General features: G+C 48.0%; 1 protein-coding gene across 2 annotated transcripts in view; it reads right to left on the reverse strand.

Annotated features, from left to right (window-relative positions):
* The window catches only part of LHX6 (LIM homeobox 6), a 41,057-nt gene extending 16,430 nt beyond the window's left edge, over nucleotides 1–24,627 (reverse strand). The window contains exons 1-4 of one of the 2 annotated variants that reach the window (XM_061604249.1): nucleotides 24,510–24,627; nucleotides 22,796–22,984; nucleotides 22,523–22,644; nucleotides 9,407–9,627 (exon numbers count right to left, since the gene is read on the reverse strand). In XM_061604249.1, the coding sequence (XP_061460233.1) occupies nucleotides 9,407–9,627; nucleotides 22,523–22,644; nucleotides 22,796–22,984; nucleotides 24,510–24,569 (592 nt within the window). In that variant the 5' untranslated portion in view covers nucleotides 24,570–24,627. Of the gene's footprint in view, nucleotides 1–9,406; nucleotides 9,628–22,522; nucleotides 22,645–22,795; nucleotides 22,985–23,157; nucleotides 23,290–24,509 lie in introns of those variants that run through there. The other variant, XM_061604250.1, reaches the window with a different exon arrangement.
* Nucleotides 24,628–25,225: the final 598 nt, after the last annotated feature.

The following is a 25,225-nucleotide window of genomic DNA, read 5'->3' on the forward strand; positions in this document are numbered from 1 at the left end:
TAAAGAAAGGACTTCATCGCACAACAGATAATTAATCTGTGGAATTCACTGCCACAATATTTGACAATGGACATAGGCTTAGATGGTTGTATGAGAGGACTAGACAAGTTTGTGAAGGAGGTCTATCAATGGCTGCTAGCCGTGACAGGTGAACGAAACCTCCATGTTCAGAGACAGTGTAGCATTGAAAGCCAACTACTAAGGGGAAAACAGTGGGGAGGGTTGTAGCCTTTGAGCCCCACTTGGGGGCTTCCTGAAATCATCTGCTTGGGCACTGTTGAAAACCTGATGGCAGACCAGATGGATAGGGCTCTTCTTAAGTTTTTATGACAAGCACATAGGACGTGTGTGTGTGTGTGTGTGTGTGTCTGTGTGTCTGTCTGTGTGTGTGTTAGGAAGGAGTAGTTGCAGCATGGATCTCAATTCTGATACTTTGGGAGTTTGCAACTCAGACATTTAGAAGGACAGATCCTCTGCAGTGCCTACCAGAGCATCCCAGAGATGCACCCTTGTAGGGGCTCGTTCATACATGTGCATTTGTGTTATTCGCTGACTCACAGCTAAATGTTCGAAGGACCCCCAATGGAAATCCTTATAGCCGAGATATAACACAACACAATACTCAGTCTGCGAGAGATTTATCTGGAAGGGCTTCATGGCACATGTAAGATTCATTTGCAGGCTTTGTTGGAAGTGGGGCAAGAGCCACTCCTGTTTGGGTTCTTTTGTTTGTATTCCAGAAGGAAGATAGATTTAGGGTCCTCCAGCTGGCGAGGCCTGTCTACCTTTACCTGTGCTCTTCACTACCTAACTTCCGTTGTAAACTGAAATACTGCTCAGGGAAGCAGACTTGCCCCTCCTTCCTTTGTCTTCTTCTTTGACAGTCCGAGGAGAGAGGACACATCTCTGTCTTTGCTCTGTCTCCTGAGCCGTGATGGCAACACCCACGTCTGGGCATTGTCTGGGCATTGCACCTCCAACTTAGTTAGAAGTAGGTATGCCTTTCCTATCTACTGTGTATTTCTATAAATAAAGTAGCTTTTCTTATTTTACTAAGTGTCCATGATCTAAATGCAGGGTAAAAGCCTGCTACTTAGGTAAATACACAGTGGTACACAAGCAGCTCAGACGCTGAGTTTCTCTGCATATTTCTATAACAAAGAGTTATGGCCACCCAGTAAGCTAAATTGAATTGCGAGGTGTGCCTGAAAGCTAAAAAGGCTAAGTACTGTGAGTGATTAAGTTAGAGAAAGAAAAGCAGAACAAAAGATAGGAAACATGGCTGAAGAATCAACACTTAAGACAAGCATCCCAAGGCTGGAGAAGGACAATTATGTTATTTGGAATCTCCGAATGATGGCACCTTTGGAAGGGGAGGATCTGCATGGAGTCCTGACTGATCCTGAGCCCTCAGCAGTGAATGAAGCAGCCACTGCCTCCTGGAAGCGTAAGCATGCCAAAGTGAAATCTCTTCTTATTTCTGCTTTACCAGATGAGGCACTAAATATCTGCATGGGCTGTAGGAATGTGAAGGAAATATGGGCAAAGCTTGACAAAGTGTATCAGAAAAAATCTAAAAATCGTGATGTTTCTCTATAAGTTGCTGTACATGCTGAAACAGTCTGACAGAGAGGATCTGAATACACATCTAGAGAGATTTACAAGTCTGCTCCAAGAATTAGAAAGATGTGGGAGATAACTGGATGAAGATTTACAGTAAGTTATTTTGCTGGGCTCTCTAAATGAACGTCATCGAGTGACTGCTTGCATACTAGAACACACAGATCAGAATATGGATCAGATTGTGCCATCTTTGAAAGGTCAGGACTATAAAGAGAGACAGGAACAAGCAAATTTTACTGTAGGCAGAAACAGCAACCAAAGGCAGGATAGAGGGATGAGTCATGCTCCAAAGCCACAGCAGGGCACAGACAAAAAAGGAAAACATGCTTCAAATGCAAATGTCCTAATCATCTTCAAAGACACTGTCCTAGAAGAGAGACAGGACAAAGAGTTGATTTTAAACAAAAGCAAGCTGAAAGAAAAACACATAGCCAAACTAAAGTGAAGCATTCCAGTTACCATGTATCTGACAGAAAGGATTATTATAAAGCCAGATTTTTAATTGACACTGGTTGTACCACACATTTAATAAACAATAAACATTTGTTTAAGAACTTAAGCCCTCATACACAGAATGTAATCACAGCATCAGGAGACATTTTCTGTTCTCAAGGAATAGGCACTGATGTCTTAATTCAACACCATTAGTACCATATTATCTCAGGCTGCTGTCCTTGTTTCCTCCTCTGTATAATACTGATATGTTTTATTGTTTTCCTGTTTTTACATTTTATAGTGCTGGTCCTTGACCGTAATAAATGATGCTGATGCTGATGAAGGAATAGGCATGCTGGAGCTGAATAGGCACGCCAGAGGGTGCCAGAGAGCTTGAACTGAAAAATTGCCTATTTGTTCCAGCATTTAAAGATAATTTAATAAGTGCCACTAAAATAATGGAGCTTGGAGGTGAACTGCATTTATATGAAAACATTTGCCAAGTTTTAGATGAAGGAGAAGTGTGTTGTACTGCAAATTTGAAAAATGGACTTTTGCATTTGGAATATTTTGAAACTATACATGCAAATACAGCCAAAGAAACCTGTGATTCTGGATGTTTACATGTTTGGTACTGAAGAATGGGATATGCCAGCTTAGCCAGAATCAATGCTCTAGAGAAGGAAAAATTGGCTAGAGGCATTAAAATTGGACACTGTAAATCTACAGAGAAATGTGAATGTTGTATAAAGACAAAAAGTGTGAAACCAAAATTTCCTAAGAAAAGTGCAAGGAAAACTACAAAACCTCTAGAATTAATTCACACAGACCTTTGTGGACCCATGAGAATGCCACCACAGGGCAGAAATTTATACATGCTTACTTTCATAGATGATTACTCGAGGTATACTACAATGTACCTACTGAGAGAAAAAAGTCAAGTACTTCAAAAATTGAAGGACTATATCAGAATTGTTTCCAACAAATTTGGCAGAAAGCCACAAATTGTAAGATCTGACAATGGAGGAGAATTTGTGTCTAGGGCTATGCAAGACTTTCTATGTGAGGAAGGCATAGAGCACCAGACTACTGTTGTTTATACTCCAGAACGAAATGGGGTCACAGAATGCATGAACCGGACTCTTGGACAGATGATTAATTCCTTGTTGGAAGATGCACAGTTACCACAAAAGTACTGGGGGGAAGCAGAGGTTACTGCCACCTATCTGTAGAACCGACTTCCAGCAGCTGCAACCAACAAAACACCTTTTGAGCTATGGCATAATCAGACACCAACCGTGTCTCACCTTCATGTACTCGGCTGCAAAGCCTCTGTACACATCCCAAAACAAAAGAGGTAAAAAACTGACAACACTGCCAAGGAAGGAATATTCATTGGATATTATTCAATGCAGAAGGGATATCAAGTCATAGATCCCAAAACTGGTGAAGGTGGCATATACAGAGATGTCCACTTTGATGAAGGAAAGTGTGCACACCAACCAGAAGGGGTGCCACACCAAACAGTTGACAGCAAAATGAAAGAAGAAACTGAGTTATTCTTCCACAACAGAAAGAATCACGGCAATACACCAGCAGAGGAAAACGAGGAGTCTAAGCCAGAAGAGGTATCAGAGCCAGAAGTGCCAGCACCCAGACGCTCTGAACGCACCAACAAAGGTGTACCACCAGAAAGGCTTGCTTACCTTGTGAGAGATTAACTTCCAGAGCCAGAGACCTGGAAAGAGATTGAAGCCTTACCCAAAGCTGAAGCTGAGAGATGGAGGAAGGCAGACAAGGAAGAGCTGGAAGCTCTGCACAAGAATAACACATGGACACTGACCAAGCTAGCTCAAGGAAGGAAAGCTGTAGACTACAAGAGGAAATTCAAGAAAAAGCCAGATGCTGAAGGAAACATTGAGAGATACAAGGCAAGTCTAGTAGCCAAAGGATACTCTCAAAAGTATGGATAAGACTACTATCAAACATATGCTCCTGTAGTCAAATACACTGCCATCAGAACTCTTCTGAGTGTTGCTGCTAACAAGAAAATGCAGGTGAAGTACATGGATATAAAAACAGCATTCTTGCATGGAGAAACAGAAGAAGATATCTACATGCAACAGCACCAGGGTTTGAGGTTCCAGGAAAAGAAACCCTAGTGTGTAAACTTCAAAAATCCATCTATGGACTTAAGCAGGCTGCCAGAGCCTGGAATGAGAAACTGAGCAAAATGCTCTTGAAGGAAGGCTTTGTACATGGCAGAGCAGAGCCATGCCTGTACAGCAGATTCAAGAACAATAGATGAACTTACTTATTGATTTACATTTATGATCTACTGGTGGCTTATCAAGACCCACTGAACAAGCAACATCTAGTGAATCATCTCAACAAGGAGGCTGAACTGAAGTGCCTGGGTGATGTCACTCACTACCTCGGAATACAAATTGAAAGAGAAGATGATGGATCCTCCTGGTTGAGTCAAAGACAAAAGATCCAAGACCTTCTTGAGAGTCTAGGACTGAAGGATGCAAATCCAGCACCTACTCCAATGGAAGTAGGACACCTGAAACCAGACCACAACAAACAACCATGGCAAGACCATGAGAGCTACAGACAAGCCATTGGGAAACTTCTGTATATCAGCACTGTTAGCAGGCCAGATGTGGCGGCAACAGTGGGATACTTGTGCAGAAAAACCAGCTTGCCAACCAAGAAAGACTGGGAAGGAATCAAGAGAGTGGCGAGATATCTGAAGGGCACTGCAACCATGAAACTGAAGTTAGAGGCTACCCGAGATCCCAAACTAGTAGGATATGCAGATGCTGATTGGGCTGAAGACACTACAGATCGAAAATCCACCAGTGGAAACTTCTTCTACTGTGGAGATTAAGTGATCAGCTGGGCACGTAAGAAACAAGAGACTGTAGTGCTCTCTTCCACAGAAGCAGAATATGTGTCAGCTTCTGAAGCAAGCAGACAGTTGACATGTCTGCTTGAATTGTTCAAAGATTTAGGCATCTCTATACCTGGGCCTGTCGTGATCCATGAAGACAACCAAGGATGCGTCAAACTTATGGAGTCAGAAGGGGTGAGTTCATGAACCAAGCACATAAATGTGAAGCACCATTTCATTAGAGATACCTACTGCAGAGGACTACTCAAGATGGAGTATTGTCCAACGGAAGACATGACTGCAGATGCTCTGATGAAGGTGTTGGACAAAGTATCAGATACTGCAAGCTGTGAGACAAGATCAACCTCATGGGCTGAACCAAACACTCATTAGGAAAGGGTGTTGGAAGTGGAGCAAGAGCAACTCCTGTTTGGGTTCTTTCGTTTGTATTCCAGAAGGAATATATCTCTACATAACTTCCTTCCATCGTAAACTGATATGCTCAGGGAAGCTGACCTGCCCCTCCTTCCTTTGTCTTCTTTTTCAACCGTCCAAGGAGAGAGGAGACATCTCTGTCTTTGCTCTCTCTCTCCTGAGCCATGAGGGCAATACTCATGTCTGGGCATTGCACCTCCAGCTTAGTTAGTTAGTTAGAAGTAGGTATGCCTTTCCTATCTACTGTGTATTTCTATAAAGTAACTTTTCTTATTTTACTAAGTGTCCGTGATCTAAATGCAGGGTAAAAGCCTGCTACTTTGGTAAATACACACTGGTACACACGCAGCTCAGACACTGAGTATCTCTGCATATTTCCATAACAGGCTTCAGGCAGACACACTGCATGTAAACATCAGCTCCGAAAGGAGGAAAACTGCACTTTTAATTTAAAAAGAAGTTGACACAGATAAAAATCCTAGCCATTTCCAAGGCGATGGCCGTCCCAATTCCTCTGCTGCGAGTGCCATCACCACCCTTTGCCAGTCCAGTCCTCAACTATGTATTCCTAGTTCCAAATCAGAAATGAATGTTCACAAATCTTCTACAATTGTCAGACTTAGCCATTTCTATTTCTAGTGTCTCCCTCTATGAACCTGTCCGGATTTTAAGATCATCCGGTGAGGCCCTCCTTACTATTCCATCTTTCTCGCAAGTTCTTCCTGTTGAGACACAGAACAGGGCCTTTTCGATGGCTGCCCCTAGATTGTGGAATTCCCTCCCTAGCGAGGTTCGGTTGGCTTCCTCGCTATCATCCTTTCGCGCCCAGGTGAAGACTGTTTTATTTAGGCGGGCTTTTAACTGAAAATGTTATAGTTTTAATCTATTTTGATTTAATCTATTTTTAATTGTTTTTAACATGTATATTGGTTGTTCTGATTGTTTATTGTTTTAATTGTGAGCCGCCCTGAGTTCCTCGGAAGAAGGGCGGGGTATAAGTATTTTAAATAATTTTTTTTAAATAAAATTTCCATAACTTCCTGCCTGCCCACTTAGGTCAGCAGGAGGGGCCCTTTTGCCCATATCACATCTGTCCAAGGTGTAGGTATTGAAACACCTGAAAGGCTGCAGGAGATGGAGGAATGGGGCCATTCCATTGGGTTTGGTGAGAGTCCAGCTCCATTCGGCTCTCCTTTCCCTGAACTGTTTCCATCCCAGCTGGTGATTGTAAGAAGCTTGTAACTTCAGGGACAGTGGCCTACATTTGCTCTTTTTCCCTCTTCCCTCCTAATTCCTTTTTCTTCTTGTACTATATCTTTTAAATTGTAAGCGTGCAGGCAGCAGAGACTGCCTTGTTTATTATTCATCTTATGGATGCCTTTTGGCTGAAGTGCAAGGTTAAAATGCTTAAAATTGATTAGTTAATTTAAAAGGTGCCTTCCTTATTGGTGTTTTGACACCAACTGGAAACTTTTTTGTTCCATCAGGCCTGTGGCTTTTTTTATGTATTTATTATCACCATCAGTCAGGGCCGGCTCAGACTGTCACAGGCCTTTGGGCACCAGATGGCCACTGCGCCCCCGTGCACAGATGCACACACTTCAATACGCCTGGTTCTGCTACCTTTTGCATCACCACATCAGCATGCATGCCTGCCATCACCCGAGAGGGCAGCAGGGGTGTCAACATGCCCCCACTGCCATCTTGAGCGATGGCAATCCTGCACGCTGATGCGGCGATGCCCCTGCTGCGATCTTGGTTGATGGCAGGCATGCGATGCGACCAGGCATATTTGATCATGTGCTGGCTGTGTGTACGTGTGGTGATGGTGTAGCCTGGGAGAGTGGAGCTTCTGCTCCATGATCCTCACCACTGTCTGGTTGAGCCCTGTGACCCGATACTGGTGGGGATCACGGAGAGGAAGCTCCACCCTCCCAACCACAGGGGCCCTCAGCCAGCTACAGGGTCCTTTGGCTGTGCCTGACCTGGACACCGACTGGCGTTCGGCCTGCCATCAGTGTTATTATTACTGCTATTACTACTGCTGCTGCAGGCTCTTTCACTTTTATCTGATGCTTCTGATTGCTTTCCTTTAATTAGTTTCTAAATGCAGTTCTTTTTTTAAAAAAATGCTGCTTATGTGCGAGGAGAAGATTATCATGCTTTGGGGGCTCTGGAAAATATAATTTTTTAAAAAAATTAATTTTGCCCCCCAAAATTAAACTGAAATTTTGAATCTCGCAGAGCTTGGAAAAGTTACTTTTTTGAACTACAACTCCCATCAGCCCAATCCAGTGGCCATGTTGGCTGGGGCTGATGGGAGTTGTAGTTCAAAAAAGTAACTTTTCCAAGCTCTTTGTGAAATTTTACTGCAAACCTCTCCAAGTTTGGGCAACTCAAAAGTTCTAGCACTGTTAGAAGTGGCTTTATATTGAGTTAGACTCTTGGCCGCTTTGGCTCAGTTTCCTCATCTTGACAGTGGCAGTTTTTCCATGGAGGAAAAGAAAGGCTACTCTCTCTCTCTCTCTCTCTCTCTCTGTTCACCTGGCCTTTTGTAAAAGCATCAGATGTACTGTTGCTTTCCCAAAAAGCCCAGCTTGCAGACGAGAAGCCAGCCCTCCCAGGGCCAGCCCTACCATGAGGCAAAGGGAGTCAGCCGCTTCAGGTGTCAGATGCTTGGGGCTGGGCACTGACAGGGAGATGTTGGGAAATGGAGCTGTGTGTGCCACAGCCTTCCCTCCACACCCTAGGCTACCCTGCTGCCCTCAGGTGAGGAAGAGAACACTGCCCCATTGCCAGGGTCGAAGGAAGATGCAACTGTCAGGGCAATTGGCTGCAGTACGTGGAATGAGGTGCAGGATGCCATCTTGCCTTAGGCACAGTAGTGCAGTGGCAAATTCAGATGCTCAGGACCCCTTTATGTTAGTCACAGCCATGCCCCTCCCCCTTTATTGCTGTTGGGTTGAGAATGCGATCCTTGTTAGTGCCTTCTCCCACAACAGCAGAGGCCCCTAGACACCAATAAGCATGAAAGGGGAGAGTGTTAGCTAATGAGAAGAGTCCTCTCACTGGCCGACTCACCTCCTTTCACTCTAATTGGCTCTAATCAGCAGGAAAGGACAAGGAAGCATGTTAGAAGACTCTTCTCAGTGGCTAACACACTCCCCTTCCATGCTGATTGGCTCATAGGATGCTAGAGACATAGGGACCCTGCTGGAACCATGCTCCAAAAAAAGTAATGGGTCTAAGACCCCCTGAGACACCAGATGACCACTACCTGCTTAGGCAGGAAAATGTTTTGGGCCAGCCCTGACCCCTCCATGGAAAACTTCCTACTGGGAACACTGGGAACTGCCTTATTCCAAGTTAGACCACCAGTCCATGATCTAGCTCAGTACTGTCTACACTGACCGGCAGTGGTTCTTCAGGGTTTTTGCTTTCCAGCCCTACCTAGGGATGCCAGGAATTGAACCTGACACCTTCTGCATGCAAAGCTGGTGCTCTGACCACTGAGCTGTAACCCTTCCTCTACAAGAATGAGAGATGCTCTTCAAAAGAGATTTAGACTGGTTGGCATCTCTTGATGGTTTTGATTTTGGCAAGTGCCCAATAGAAAACCACTGTCAGATAGGAAATACCATTGTATGTCAACTGGGCTCCTGCTGGGAGGAAGGGTGGGATATAAATCAAATAATAAATGAATAAATATGTTCCAATACGTAATAATTAAGCAAACAAAAAAATTAGGTGTCAAATGCAGAGTGTTCAGTAAACTTCTGGCAAATATCCAGATAATATCTGTAGAATATTCAACATCTAGACAGACAGAGGCAAATTCTGGGAAGCCAACATATTTCAGTTCTGCCTTGATTTCCCATGTGATCTCCAGGGAGGGCATTGCATACCAGTGCTTTGCTATCAAGATACAAACCAGGAGAAATCCGGGGTGAAGGGAAGGAACCTGACTTCTCCCATCTCGCATGGAGGGCAAGCAAGCATCCTAGAAGGTTCACATACCGTTCTCTGCCGCACGCTTGAGGTTCTCGATCATGGTATCATAGTGGATCCGGCACAGGACTTTCTCTTCCACCAGGCCAAATTCCTCCCCGGTCGACAGCTGCCTCTTGCAGGAGAAGCAAGCAAAGCAGGCCAGGTGGTAGGCGTTGCCGCGGGCTCTCCTGACCCAGTCGCTGGCGTAGATCTGTCTCCCGCAACGAGCACATTTGGTACCAAACCGACTGCAAGAAGAGAAACACAAAGTAAGAAGTGGCCAGTGCCTGGAGTGTCCTCCAGTCACTCTTAGGTGCCCTGTGGCGTTCAACAGCGAAATCAGTTCTTTTACTCTAGCACCAACCCTCCTCTTCACCACCACCTTTTCAGCCTGAAATGCAGAAATGGTAGCCCCAGGAAAGTGAATGCTCTGGGACAATGAATCTTCAAGATTCAAGGAAGCCTTGGTCCAACAAAGAGATAAAGCACACATGATCCACTAGGTTAGACCCACCTGAAAGTATTGACAGGTATAGCTGATCCTCAGAAATCAGAGTCATGCTATATAGACTTGAAACGAAACTGTTTCTGCGGCTTAGGCTCTGTGAGCACACTAGTTGCCTGCAGCAAATCGTTTCCATTGGCCACACCTGGAGGGGGAACGGGTTTACCTGCCGATCAGTTGCAAAATCTCGTTGAAGTGATTTTTTTTAAAATGCACTCAAGCTGATCTCACCAGGTGTGGGGTTTGACTAGCATTATGTGCCCATTTTCAGAGAAAAGAGATGGAGACACACTCTCTGTCCTTAGCTTCCCACACACAAAGAGCCTTGGAAACTGTAAATGAAATGCTGTAATTCCCAGGATTCCTTGAGGGTGGGGGTCATGACACTTAAACCAGCTCTCAGCTACAGCATAAACCACGGGAGAGGAATGTGCAGCTGTCCAGAAGTTGCTGGACTACAACTCTCATCATCCCTGATCCTTGGCCATGCTGGCTAGGGCTGACGGGCATTGAAGTCCAACAACAGTAGGGAGGGGGCCACAGGTTTGCCAGCCCAGCATAAACAATGTCCATTGGAAAGATGAGGGCTTGTGCAAAGAACTTCCTAGTGGGTTGTGCCCAAGAGCTGAGTCCTCTGGAGCTAGCGCCACATCACTTGCACAGGGGATCGTTCTCTTAGAGCCATCCTTTTCAGCCTAAAGGAGTTCAAGAGGACATATTCTAGCTGAGGGAGCCTAACGCCTAACCAGGTGTGGCTCCTGTGTGCTTTCTTTGCATACCGAAAATGTTCTCCTAACTGAGATATCTACCTCCCTCTGGAAGGCATGGGGTTATTCTACCATGATCCATCCACGTCTTGCTAATTCTTTGATGAAGCCTATCTCTGAGTCAGCCTGGCAGCTGGTCCCTCCTCCCTTCCTTGCAGATGACCTTAGGGAAGTGATTCTTGGAGACTGCTTTCAGAAGGCACCGCAGGGGCTTATTGGCCAATATCAATGCCACTGACACCCACAATTATCCTAGGACAGACATCACTTTCTCCACTCTTCTTTTGTCTCAGCCAGTAGCCCAGAATCGCCCAATGGTCCGCCAGTTGCCAACTCCTAGATCAGGGATGGAGAATCTTTGGCCGTCCAGGTGTTGGACTATGAGCTCTGCTCAGAGTAGGCCCATTGAAATTGATGCACCTAAGAAATTCCCTATCCCTCAAGGAATGATAGCAGCTAGAGACTGACAGCTGGGTGGCATGAAGAAGTACCCAATGAGGCTTCCCTTACAGTGGCCCTTTGGCGGATGGATTTTGCTCTTGTTCAGGCAGGATAAAACGGCCATATTAGGAGTCCAAACAAGGAGGAATTTTCTCCCTGGTAAAATTTACTGGAGCAGATGTTCTCAAACTGTGGCCCCTGGATCATTAGTGGTCTGGAAGCTGTGTTCAGGTGGTCCACAAAAAGGTTGCTGAACAGTCAGGAATATCTGTACCTGGTCCTGCACTTGATTCATTAATTTATTTAAGATTGAAGCCATTTTTGAAAAGGGCTGAAGACTATCACCTAAGGGCGATGGGTTATAACCAGCTAAATACTGCTCGGAGCAGACCCAGTGGAATGAATGGACCTAAGTTAGCCATGTCCATTCATTTCAGAGGGTCTAATCAGAGTAGGTAACATTGGATACAACCCAGTCAGGATATTTTTTAAAACGTTTTAAAATTTATACAATTTATACAAATTCAAATTAGATTAAAATACAACCAAACTAAACAACAAAAGGCCAAATACTATAGGCATAGGCAATTATTTTCATAATATGATGCTGATGCAAAGTACTAATCCCCCCTTTAAAAAAAAGGCCAGTTAAAGGCAGAACTACAGCTTTGAAAATAAAATAATGTATGTGCTTTGATTTGCAGAACCAAAAAAAAGTGTAAGTAGTCCCCTGAGACACCCCCCCCCCACAACTTTCAAGTGGTCCACAGGAAACCAAAGTTTGAGAGCCACTGTACTAGAGGCCTGCCCTGCAGGGATGAAGGATGATCGGTGGAAGAACAATGCCTGCTTCCTCCACATGCCCCTTGGCTCATTTGTTCAAGTCGTCTCAGGCTCTGGCAGAGTTGTGGCAAACTCTGGATGGTGAGAGTGGCTTAGTGAGTAGGCCTGGTCTTATTGGACTAACTGCCTTTGGGGCCATTCAGCTTTGTAGACCTCGAGCAGCACTCACGCTGAAGTGCTCAGCATATTCAGGATGAAACCCCAGTTATTTTCTCCAGTTTCCACTGGATCTGGAGCAAAAGCAAAAGGATATTTGACTAACAAGTTCTCTACAGCCAGGTCCAAGGACTACTGCCAGCTTTTGGCTAAGCAACTCATCTCCATCTGCTCACTCAGCCTTATATCCAACACAGAGATGGGCCCCACTCAGAAGCCCCCGGGCAACCCTCCCCCCCCCAAAAAAAACCCCACCACAGCAACTGAAATGGGTCCCAGGGAACATCACCCAAGTTGGCATGGACCTGTCCCCCATCTCTCTTACACAATCCTGGGATGACCAGAGCAAAGCTGTGTTTGGAAAATGCAAGTGAAGAGTTTTGCATGAACAGACCCGAAGCCAATTTGGAAAGAAAGAAAAAAAGCAAGGAAAGCAACAGAGCAGCCAAAGCAGCTCTAATTTCTTGCATATGGGGAATGCAGCAAGCCGACTGCGCAATGCTTGGTTTACACGGCTGCACAAACAAAAGGGCCGTGTTAATTAATTTTTCATTCCTGCAATAGACTCGAAAAAGCTCAGGTCCCCACCAATAGCATCGAACAGCATCATAAGGAGAGAAAGGATTTTTGATTAATTGACTTTTGTTGATTAATTGGCCAGGCTCATTTTAATCAGGGAGGGCAGGTTTTCAACCAGTTAAGGACATAGCTGCTGCTTAACTTAGTTTTTCCATTCCCTGTTTCAGTAATATGTCAGACCCTTCAGTGCCTTTTAAAAAAATACCTTCTTAAAATGAACAAGAGCTGTGGGGTTATGGTTTTAGTGGTTCAGTTAGAATGGTATTTTTAAAAGGTTGTTACCTGCTCTATTTAGACAAAGCAGCTTATGACTCCTTGCAGGAAAGGCAGGGATGTAATCATAAATTACAAATAAACTCTTAAAAGTTTTACATTCAATTTGATGTGCCATTAAATACCAACACAACTAAACTGGTGGATGCTACAGAAGAAAAGTAATTAAATCAAAGTTATAAAGGTGACAGAATCATGAGTTGGGCCATGATTAAAAAAAGAAGGCAGGTAGACATTTGCCTCTGCTTAGATCTGTATCAGATTCTCCATAAGCCCTCTGATTATTTCTCTGGGCCACACAACACGCTTCAAACATAGGGCAGGGGCTCACTTGGCGGAATGAGCAGGAGGGCCCCCAATGCAGCAGGTGGCGGAGAGATAAGACCATTATTATCAGAGTCAAAAATTAACTTGCAGCACCACTTGCACAGCAAGGAAACTAAGATGCTGTCCAAGCAAAACAAAACAAAAATTCCAAACAGCAACCCTGCAGGGTTTACCGTCTAGACAACAATGGATGGGTCTTCCTACTTTCAGGTTAATTGCAGCCTGTATTCAAGCTTAGCACCCCAGTGGGTCAGGACGTGTTTAATTCCAGCAATTCATATTTAAGTCATCATGTGTCAAGAACTCCACAGCCTGTTGTTTAAAGTCAGGGCTTACGAGAGGGATGGGGAACCTGTTATCTTCCAGATGTTGTTGGACTCCTAACTCCCATCAGCCCCAGCCAGCATGGCTGATGGTCAGGAATGATGGGACCTGGAGTCCAGCAACATTTGGAGGGCCACTGAGTTCCCCCCTCCCTCGTTTACAGGGACAACAACAGGAAAAGAGACCGTCTAAGCATGCTCTGAATATCTTTCCTTCGCTGCTGAGGAACCACCACCCGCCCAACCCAGAGACATGCTTTCTCAAGCAGGGGTGTCGGAATTTCCAAGCAATCTTAATCCTCAGCAACTCTGTTTTTAGAAATTAAATTGCTCCGGCCTACCTCCCAGGGCTGTGATGTATGAATAATCCAATTCATTTAATGAAGGTGTATTTTTAATTGGACAGTGACTGACCCTTCTCCCAGTATATTCCTTCAGTACAAGCTTACATTCCTCTGTAGACATGGATGCATCTGATCTGGTTCAAACATGCCTGCCCTCACACACGTCCATTTGTGGCTCTTTCTCACATATGATGCTTCTTTCTACACACACAGTTTCCCATTTCCCACATCTGTAATTAAAAAATACGTCCCTAACGTCGCTTAGAATGTACCTCCATTTTAACATCCCTCTCTCTGGTTTTCTATGCTTCACTAGCACCACTCTTACGTGTTCAGAACAGTGCTAAAATTAACATTTCTCATACGACTGCAAGCTTCTCAGAGACACCATTTTTGCTCACTTCTGCGCCAAGCTCCATTTGTGTCTAAAGCTAGCAGAGATTTCACCTTTCAGGCCAAAACCAAGGACATTTCTGGCAAGAGGAAGGGCCTTGGGCAGCTTTTTAAAAGGACAACACATGTAAGTGGCATCCGTGGCAATGTGTGTCTCTTTAGACGTGGCGGTTCCACAATGCCTTGAAGAACTTATTTTTGAAGCCAACTTTGGCTCTAGCGTGCTCCTGTCATAGAGAACAGCCCTTCAAGGAATGAAAAAGCCCATGTTACCAATGTCTTTTCAACAGGGTAACCCGATGCAAAGGAGAACTGGGCTCCTTCACCTTCGATAGTTGTGTATAAGAGGGAATTTCATCAGCGGTAGCTTGCCGTAGTTACACTCGCTGAAATTACTCCTTCAACACAATTATTAAAGGTGCAAGAGTTCTGTCCTCTTATGCCCCTGGCCAGCCCTTTTCAATCTACAAGCAATGCAGCGTCTGTGGATTAGCAGCACAAGCCTTTTCATGTTTACTCAGAAGTAAATCGCCTTGAATTCAGCGGAGTTTATTCCCCTGTAAGTGGGTCTAAATGGTGTAAATGGCTTCTCACTACTTGCATCATCAACCTCATTTCAACTTACACGCTGCTTTTCAAAATCAAAGGTTCTTTCTAAGTGGGTCACAATCAAAAAGTTATAAACAAACAAAAATGCAAAATAAACAACAAATTCCTATCACTAAAATCACACATAAAATTAGAGACTTTGAACAGAACAGAACAGCATTAAAGAAGCAACGACAAAAAGCCAAACTAACGTCTTCAAATCTCAATAGTGAAACACACAGCCTCTAATAAGAGATCTTCAAAACAAGATCTTCCTTTGGTTTCTTCAAAACAAACAAACAAAAAGTACCTATATTAATGTGTTGGTTCTCTGCACATGAAAAGTAAAGGAAACCATCAACTAAAAATCAAGAGTAAAATTCTCTGTGCGTCTACACAAAAGCAAATCCTGTTATTTTCTGTGGGACTTGGTCCCAGGTAAGTGTGCCTAGGATTGTAGACTAACCACCTGTAGCGGGTGCTTACATAACACAAAACACAGAGCAATGGACAACATTCCAAGAAGCCAGTATCTTTAACAAGCCATCCCTGCCCCATCCTGAAATATTGTCCAGAATTTCTAGGTCCTACAACTGCAAACTCTGCGGAACTATTAAGGTTTCAACACTCCAGGGTACCTAATTATATACAGATTGTACATTATATATCAATTCTCAAATCCCACAGAACTGGGGATTTGTGGGACAGTATTTTTATCTTTGGTATTATACAAAACAACTGCAGGAATACACAAGCCATAGATGGAAAATCTGTGGCCCTCCAGACGTTGCTGGATTCAATCTCCCATCATTGGCCATGCTTGCTGGGGCTGATGAGAGCTAGAGCTCAATCACAGCTGGAGGACAGCAGCTGCCCAAGCCCTGATGTATATATTTTTGCTCTGTTAGGCTGTAGCTGCCTTTCTTGGTTCTAACTGAGGAAGAGTTCTGTGTCACCAGACATCTTGCATAATCCAACACAAGACACAATCCTTGCCGGAATAAACCAGTCATCAGCATCGAGTCCAACATTTCTCCTTCCTCATCTTGTAACCATTTTATGTCACTAGCAAAAAGTCCACATTGGAACTGTTGTTTGAAAACAGCAACACAGAATCTTACATTTTTACATTTCAGTTCAGCCTCGTTTGTCCCCAGAACAGTAGCTCTCACACGCCATAATTTTTATTCCCATTTTACAGATGTGGAACTGGCCTGGGGATAATCCCTTTTGAACTTGCTCCCTATCTTGCTTCACTGACCCACGATGCTTCCTTATGCCTTTCATTTATTCCTTGCCTTTTAAAAGGTTTTTATTTTTAGAAAGAAAGAAAAAGACAAATTGAAAAGATGAGAGCAAATTAATCCTCTGGAAAACACCACAAAGTCTCCGGGGAAGTCAAGGTAAAACTTCTGTGGGGTTGCATGTTATGAGTGTTAAGACTGTTTGTGCTGCAGATAAAGAATAACGGAGTTGGAAAGGATTTTGGAGATCCTCTCATCTACAATCTACAATGCACACAGGGTGCAACTACAGCAACCCTGACAAATGGCTGCCCTAGCTTCTGCTTAAATATATGTCCAACGAAGGAGAGGTCACCACCTCCCACATCAGTCTGGGCCACGGTCAGGTGCCTCTTACCATTAGGAAGTTTCTGCTAATGCTTAGTCACAATCTGCTTGCCTACCATTTCTACCATCGGTGCTAGTCCTGCCTCCTGAAGCACCAGAGAGCCTGTTCTGTCTTCTGTGTGACTGACAGCTCTTCAGATTTGTGAAGACAGCTATCATGACTCCCCTTAACCTGCTGTCCTCCAGGCTAACCCTACCCAGTTCTTTCAACCATTTTTCATAAGACATGGTTTCCAGGATCCTCCCATCCTAGTCACTCTCCTCGGGACATGCACCAGCTTCTCAACGTCCTTCCTAAATGTGGCATATAACAATGAAGATAGGTGTTGCAATTGCATTATCCTAGCATCAGTCATGAATTCATTGTCTCGCTTCTGCATTTCATATGGGAACCATGAGATCTGTAGCTGCATCTGAAGAGTGTTGCTTTATTTATTCAGTTTATTATTTTATTTAAATCCCACCCTTCCTCCCAAAGAGAGGAGATCCAAGTGATGCACAAACTCTGAAGGGGAAGTTGCATTGACGGCTCCATTTCAGAGCCTGTCTGGACAGGACAGTGACTAATGAAACCAGTTTGAAATCGCCGAGTGTGGAGTTCTGTGGAAAGGAATGCAGCCTGAGGGTTCAACCGGAGACCCTTGGGGCTGCCGCCTCTGGAGAGTTTTGCTGGTACAGAAGAAGGCTGGTGAATTTCAGCAACCTTATAATAAACATTAGGTTGGCTTTGATTTTAAACCTTCAGCTTTCAAAATGTTATACTGGGTTCCACATTCTGCTGGTGGTGTGAAAACTTAAATGTACGGGTAGCATGTGAAAAATACTAGCTTAGATACAGTAAATGAGATCGCTGTAAAATGCAATCCAATTTCTCCAGCGTTCTTTGAAGGCAATAACCAAGGAACATGCAAAGCACAATAAACAGCTTCAACTTCAAGTTGTCACCGGATTCTTTATAGCTTTTCTTTCTCTTTTTGCTAATGTGTGTGTTTTCAAGGGCAATAAATTAATGATGCAAACAGAGATAAGTAATACATCACTGAGCAATAGGTACCTATATTGTTTGTGCGTGCACTTAAAAGTGAAAATAAGAGTGCAATTCTGCTCCCTAACAGCAGAATCCATGCAAATCCAGTGTTTACTGAGCAGGAGTAAACAAAGGGTGTCTAGGACTGCAGCTGCAGAAGTCAGGACAGACCAAGGAATATTAATACTAGTCATTAATTAAAGTGCATATTAATCGGAAGAAAAAATAACACGGATGAATCCGGATCAGGTTAATTATAAATCGGTTTAATCTTTGTAAAGCGGGTTTGGTCCTAAAGCGTGCCGGCAGGCGCGTGCAGACAGAAGAGAGCGTTGAGTCCTTGCAGTTCAGCGATTCAGGTTCCCCCTTCCTGAATAACACAACAGGGATTTCAAATATATATATTTCATATATATATTCTGGGAATGATCAGCATGGGTTTATTGAGGGTGTGTGTGGGAGGAACAGGCTAGGCAGCAAGAGTTCTCTTGGTTACTAAAAAATACATTCGGTGGGTTTAGGTGAGGGGGAAAAGCGCAGTTGGTTCAAACGAGTTTTGATTTGTTTTTAATGCGCGCCCCCACTTCTAGAAAAACGCCCCTCATTCTGACGGCATTCTGTCGCCTTCTCTCCCCCCCCCCCGCGGCCCTGGCGCGCCCGTCCAGGCGTCGAGGAGATCAGCCATCCGGGCAGGAACGCCGGTGGGAGTCGGTCTAACAGGGAGGCCGGTTGAGGGCGGGGGCGCGAGGCCTCTAACGGCCACTTAATACCCCCTACACCCCCCCCCAATAAAACTACTGTCAAAACCGCAGAATTGGCTTACCACTTTTCTTGGGGGGGGCGGGAAACCTATTTCTGGCTTGGATTTGGGTGTTCGGGAAAATGTCAAACGATGATGACAGGCCCCAAGACGGGGGGGGGCTGCAGGGGGCCCCGGCGATTTTTAAAAACCTCCTCGGGGCCCTTTGATGCTCAGCAGCCGCCGGAGTACCAGCGCGGACCAGCGCGTTGCTGCCTCCAAATTCTTTTGCGGCGGCGGCGGCGGGGGGGGCTTCCTCGATTACAGGCGCGATATTGGTTCCCACGTCCCTGCAACAGCACGTCTCTTTCTCCACCCAGCCCCCGGCATTGATGGGCGCTCCATAGGCGAGCTTCCTCGTAAGTACGCCGGGCAGGAGAGAGCTTCTGCCCCAACCCGCCCAGCTTGGCAGCCCTGCGGTGTAGCCCTGCGCGTGTTCCCTCGGCGGCAAGGCCCGCTATGCCCGGTAAGACGGAGCGAGGAAAGCCTGGAAAGTCGCCGCCTTAACATTTCCCTTTTCTCTGTTCCGGGGGGTGGAGGGAACCGGCGCAAGAATCAGCATCTGCGTCCCGAGGAGGCTGCTGCCCCGAGAGCCCTCTTCAGAGGGGGTCCAGCTTCAGAGGGGAGCTCCGGCCCTTCAAAGTCCTTCCCCCTAATAAGAGACACTTTTCTAGATTCCTTAATCCACTCCAAAAACGTTAGGGCATCTTCCCACCACCACCACCGTCCGGGCTTGGGGGGGGGTCTCTTAAACCATCCCACACACCCCATTACTTCTCACCCCGATCCCAAACCCCAAAACTGAGCTTTTTAAAAAAAAAAAACTCGCGCCATAGCCGCTTCGAACTCATTCCCAGTGCGTGTTCGCAAACACGAAAACTGGGCGATTCGGAGCATTGTCCTCTTTTTGTGTGTGGGGAGGGGACAAATGTTGCCACTTAGGCGGAGTATTAATTGTCGATTCAGGACAAGCTATTTTGGGTATGATGTGGGGCAGATTCTCGAGGTGGGAAAGGGCGCTGGGCACAGATCCCAGGCCAGTTACTCGTGAGCAAACTCCAGGAAATGGTCAGGCTTGATTTATGAAACGCAGCGAGAAAGCGAGTTTGGAAACGAGGAAAAGTTGGCTAAATTTGATATGGAGGAAAAGGAGGATTTAAAAGCGCTTGTATCCGGCGTTGGCCATATTCAGAGCAGACCCCCGGAAATGAATGAACACGACTAATTTAGGTTTCAAGGGCCCAGCGTAGTTGGAAATAATAACATTAACAACAATAATAATGTATCCAACTATGTTCTGCCATTAGAACCGTTGAAACCTAAGTGAATTCATTTCAGTGGGTATGATGAATGTTGGATATCATTACTACTACTACTACCGCTAATAATAATAATAATAATAATAATAATTCGGTTTCTGGCATGGATTTGAGTGTTCCGGAAAATGTCAATTAATGATGACAGATCCCAAGGGGGGGGGGTCGGTGGACAGCGTGGTAAGGAAACGTGTCTCCCAGGTTTAAAACTTGGACCGACCGCTCTGCAGCGCTGATGAGCCAGAGGGCTTGCTTTTTGTTTTGTTTTGTTTGCTCACTGTCTCCAGCCACCCACCCCCCAGAAAAATCCCGGGTCGCCTTAATTGTTCTCTGTCCATAGAGGAAGCGCGGGGCTGTGCAGGAGTTATTGGGGGGGGCAGCGCCTGGTCCTTTTCAGCGCTGTCCTCCAAAGCAGCAGCATGTGGAGGGGGGGAAGCGGCCGTCGAAAGGGATCCCAGGGTGGGGGAGTGATATCCAGGGCAGGAGCCAGAGGGCCTCCCCCTTACACGCCGGTCCGGAGGGGTTTGGACGTGGGAGTCGTTTCCTGGCACAACTCTCGGAGCACACGATTCTGCCCGGCGGGGGGGGGGCATGCCTGGGAAAGGGCTGAGATCCGATCGGTTGGGGGGGTCCAGCCCCATGCCCACCCCCTCCTCTTCCTCTAGAAATTAAAAAAAAGGATCAAAAGTTTGCTGGAAAATGACCGTCAAATTCCAAAGTTCGGATTTGCACGGGGGGCGGGGGCGGTCCACAACCGCCCAGAGAGCTTCGGCTATGGGGCGGTATATAAGTACAATAAATAAATAAATAAACGGCATCTGGAGCCTCACGCCACGGCTGCAGCGACCAAGAAAATGAGGGTACCGTTAATTAAAAAACAAAACAAAACTACCCCGAGAATTAAAAGAGGAATAATTCGCAGCGCTGGCCCTGCTCAGAGAGGTAGAACACGAACATTATTCGTTGCACTGATTTTAAATGCGTTTTATTTATTTAAAATCCTTGTGCCCCGCTTTATAGCCCCAAGAGGAACATGTACTTCATGGCTCTTTTATCATCATCATCATCATCATTATTATTATTATTATTATTATTATTATTATTATTGGTTTTTCAGCTTTCCTTCCTTGGGAGCAAGGCAAGCAAGGGGTCCGGCTCTCAAGCATGCCGGCCGCTCGGCGGCTGCCTCCTCTCCGCCTTTGGACAGGGGCGGGGAACGGCTCCCTTTCGGCGCTTCCCTCTTCCGAGGCTGATCTCGTTTATTATCTCAAATCTGGATTGTTAGCAGGAAAACCGCGGGGTGCGGCGGAGGCCTAGGGACCCCTCACATCCAGCCTGGACAAAATCTCTCCTGCGGAAAAGGGTGCGGGGGGAGGGAGGCGTTGTGCTTCGGCCTGGGCTGCCCCAGGGGCCCGAGGTGGTCCCAGGCGCGTCGACACTAGCGCCGGATTGGGCGGAGCCGGATCCACCTGGCTGGACGCCGCTGCCAGGGCAGGCTGCCCAAGTCCCTCCGCTTTCCTCTCCTTGCAACGGACCGGCCCTGATCCAGAGACGACCTGAGGCGCCCGCCCCGTCCCACATGGCAGCCGCCTCCGTGGGGCTCCTCCGCCAGAGGAGAAAGACCAGCCTGCAAGGAATCTAGAGCCCCACGAGCTCGTCCCCCAACACACACACCCCGCGCCCCTCAACCTGCCGGTCAGCCGGCCCTGGAAGCGTTCAGGAGCCCCGGGAGTAATTTGGATTCCTCCCTCCAGAATCCCAGTCCGGATTCTGCCTTCCGTCTCCCGCTCCATCTTCTCTCCACCCGAAGGGGACTCTCTCCCTTTTGATTTATGTTTTAATAAAAGTCCCCCCCAACTTCCACGCACCCACCACCCTCGTTCGCTGTCCCTTCGCTTCGGATTTAGTTGCGCCTCCACCGAGGGGTGAGAGATGCTTCCTCGCCCCCGCCAACGCCCTCGCCTGGGCGTCCCAAAGCCGGCAGGCCTGGAGCTCCAAACGGGAGCCTTCGGGATGGGAGGAATCGGGGCAGAGAGGAAAGAGGAGCGCTGAATCCTTGGTAAAGCTGTCTGCCTCAGCTGTCTGCCTCAGTTGTCAGATCGCACCCACTTCCGCCGCACGGTGCTGCCTCCCCAAGTTAAAAAAAAAAAGATGTTGGAGGGCTCCAAAGTAAAACCTGGACTCTTTTAATGATAAACTGAATTAAAACCGCCGCCGCTCCGGAGCTCTGCCTAAACATCCCAGCGGGCTTTTATTCTTATTGGCCAACTCCCAATCTTAAGAAGGAAGGAAATGGCCTGTGCTTCGGATGTTTTGTTAAAAAGTCCAGTTCGGATTAAATAAACAGGATTAAACACCAACAGAAGATCAAAATCAACGCGGGTCAAAATCCTAAATGACTCTTGGGGCGCAAAGACAACGCACATCTAGTCTAAAGCTTCGTTCACACGTGCAGTGCCAGCCCTTGTTTAGGTACCAGTGAACAAACAGCTAGTCGCCGCGAACACGAACGCCACTGGGCAAACACAAAGAAACAAAAATCCTTCCAATCTGCAAAGCTGAGAGAATTTCGTTCTTCACGCTCCAGAGATGACCGCGCGTCACTCCGGAGTAACCTTTGCGCCGTGTGCAACAAGACTTTAAAGCGATTCGGAGGAAACCCTCTCAGGCGTTCAGGACACGTTATAGGACAAGCCGGTCCAGAAATGAGGAGGGCAGGGGAGCCCTCCCGAGCAAGCGGAGTGGCTCTGGATTTGCCCTTCCTCCGGCCCCAGCTCAGCCCAGCGCGACCCCCGACGGCCCAGCCCAGTCCCAGGCCTCCTGGCGCCTACCTGAAATAGTCCATTTTGCAAAAGATCTCTTTGTTCTTGACGTAGCAACTGTTTTGCTGGCGAAGCGAAGTGCGGCACACGGAGCATTCCAGGCAGCGCAAGTGCCAAGTGAGGTTGTTCACCTGCGAGGTGGGGGGAAAGAAAGGACCCAAGGTAAGAGCAGCGGCAGGGGGTGTTGGTTGTGGGGTTGCTGAACCCCCCTCTAGCTCCTCCGCTCCCTTTCCTGCCTCTTCCCCCCTCCCGCCATCGCCCCCAATGCAGCTCCCCCCCTACCTTGAGCAGGTACCGGTCCAAGATCTCCAGGCCGCAGCTGGAGCAGACGTTCTTGGCCCCCGACGGCGGCAAGGAGGACGAGGCGGAGGAGGGCGGCGAGCAGACGGAGGGCGTGGAGGGCGTGCTGGCGCCCGAGCGCGGCTCTTCTTTCTCCAGGGCGCCGGGCAGCGCCTCCCCATCCGGCTGGGCCTGCGGAGAGCGAGAGAAGATGTTAGACGGAGGAGGGGAACGGGGAGCCCGACGGCGGCAGCGGCATCCAGCAGCCCAAGGGACGGGTGCTCCCATCGTCCGTCCGTCCGTCCTTTCTTCACCGTCTCCGCCAGCCAGCCGTGCCGCGTCCTCCCCGTCGGAGGCAAGCTTACCATTGGCCAAGGTGCGCCCAGAAGGAGACGCTGGCTGTGGCCACGGCCGCTGCTGCACCAAGCGGAGAGGCTGCTGGAGGGCTCTAGCTGTGGGGCTCCATGGCCCCCCCTATATAAGCCCGCTCCAAACAATGCACCCCAACTTTGTAGTGGCCATAGAAACGGCGTCGATCAAGGGAGAGAGAGAGAGAGAAGGCGAGGGAAAACAGGGAGAAAAGCAGATGAAAGGTAGAGGCGGTGGGGCTGGTTAATGGAGCAATTTGCGGGAGGGGGGAGAGGAGGGGGTGGCTGGGGAAGCGGCTCTCGAGGTAATCGCTGCGCTGCCCGCTCGCTTTGCCTTGCCAAAGCTGCCGCCGCCGCCGCCGCCGCCGCCGTCGTTTCCTCCTCCTCCAGCGACGTCGCCGCCCCGAAGCGCCTGCAATTAGCAACGCCGCCCGACGCGGGGCTGGGGACGCGCCTGTCAATCAGCCCCGCCGTCGATTCGGCCGCGCTAAAGCAGCCATTCGGCAGCCCCCACCAGCCCTTTTCCTGCTCTTCTCTCCCCCCCACCTGCGCATCCCACTTTCTCCTCCTCCTCTCCCTGTTCCCCCCAACCAAAGAACGGAGACCCCCGCGCGCAACAAAAGAGGGAGGGGGAAATCTCTCACCCCCCCAAAAAAAACTTCTTCTCTCCCACCCATAATTTTCCGTCATTCCCCACAGCCACACACACACACACACACACACACACACACACACACACACAGATTCCTGGAGGACAGAAAAGGGGGAATATACCCCCCAATTCGTTCATGGCCCTTTCGCTGCACAGGGCAGCCCCCTCCCCAGGGCAACGGGTGGTGGTGGAATCTCTGGACACCCACCGCCAGGAAATCCATGAGAAGCCGCTCCTCCTTTATCCTCCCCCACCCCCACCCCGGAGAAAGATGTCACCTGAGAGATCAAACCCTCTTGGAGAGTAGACAGAAGGGGGGTGTCTCCTAAACCCCCCCAAGGCAAACAAGCGGGGAGACTGGCACCTTCGTTCTTGGGGATGGGGTCCCTTCTGTACCCTTTCTCCTTGCAGATTCCTTGGGGGGGACCTCTGTCCTTCCCCCTCCTCCAAGGGAATGTAGACACCATTCAGTTCAGGTGGAGGGGGGCAAGCTGGCTCCCTCCTGCTTGGGGGTTGGGACCAAGTTCTCCAAAAGAGGACCCCCCCCCAAAATTACGGCAGCTCATCCCCCCCCATTCCCTTCTCTCTAGACAGCTTGGAAGTTTGCAGGGCGCACAGGAGGCCACCTCGCTTCCCCCCCCCAATGCATAGAAGGGGGCCCTTTGTTTTTTCTGCCCCCCCCCATGCCATGCCTCACCTCCGACCGTGGCTGCTGCCCTTCGGGCTGGGGGGCAGAGGTCTCATTCTTCCAGAACATGGACGGGGCGGGGGGCTCGAGGAGAGGAGCTCCCCTCTGCCGCGACCGCCCAGACGTGACTCACCCGAGGCGGCTGCTGGAGAGAACTTTAACGTTCCTTCGTCTTTTTTTTACTGGGACGCGCACCCCCCCCTCGTTCCTCCTTCCTTCCTTCCTTCCTTCCTTCCCTCCAGCTAGACGGGGCGGGAGAGAGAGGGAGCCGCAGGCGAGGAGAGGCCAGGGCCATGCAAGGCGTGCCCACCCACAGCCCGCGGGAGCACATCTCCCAGGGCATTCCCACGGGGCTCCTTGCCCCGCCCCTCTTTCAATGAGAAAGACGGACAGTGTGCATCTGAGGGCGTGCAGAGTTCTTCCCTCTCTCGCTGTGGAGGAGCTTGGTGCGGATGGGAGGTGGGGGTGGGCTGAGCCCCTGCAGTCCTCTCCTTCGAATTTCACCCCCACTGTACGCAAATAAAACATTCTCACCCTGGTCTGGAGGGAGACAGATGGGGGTCTGCACTGCCCCCCCCCCGGCTACTTTCTCAGTTTCCCTCCGCCTAGAAGACCCTGGGGCCTCTAGAGATCCTGGGACTCCAACTCCCATCAGCCCCAGCCAGCGTGGCTCATGGGTCAGGGACGATGGGCGCTGGAGTCTGTCAATCTCTGGCTGGTGCCTG

This window comes from Rhineura floridana, chromosome 20 (assembly GCF_030035675.1).
Source record: "Rhineura floridana isolate rRhiFlo1 chromosome 20, rRhiFlo1.hap2, whole genome shotgun sequence".
NCBI lineage: Eukaryota > Metazoa > Chordata > Lepidosauria > Squamata > Rhineuridae > Rhineura > Rhineura floridana.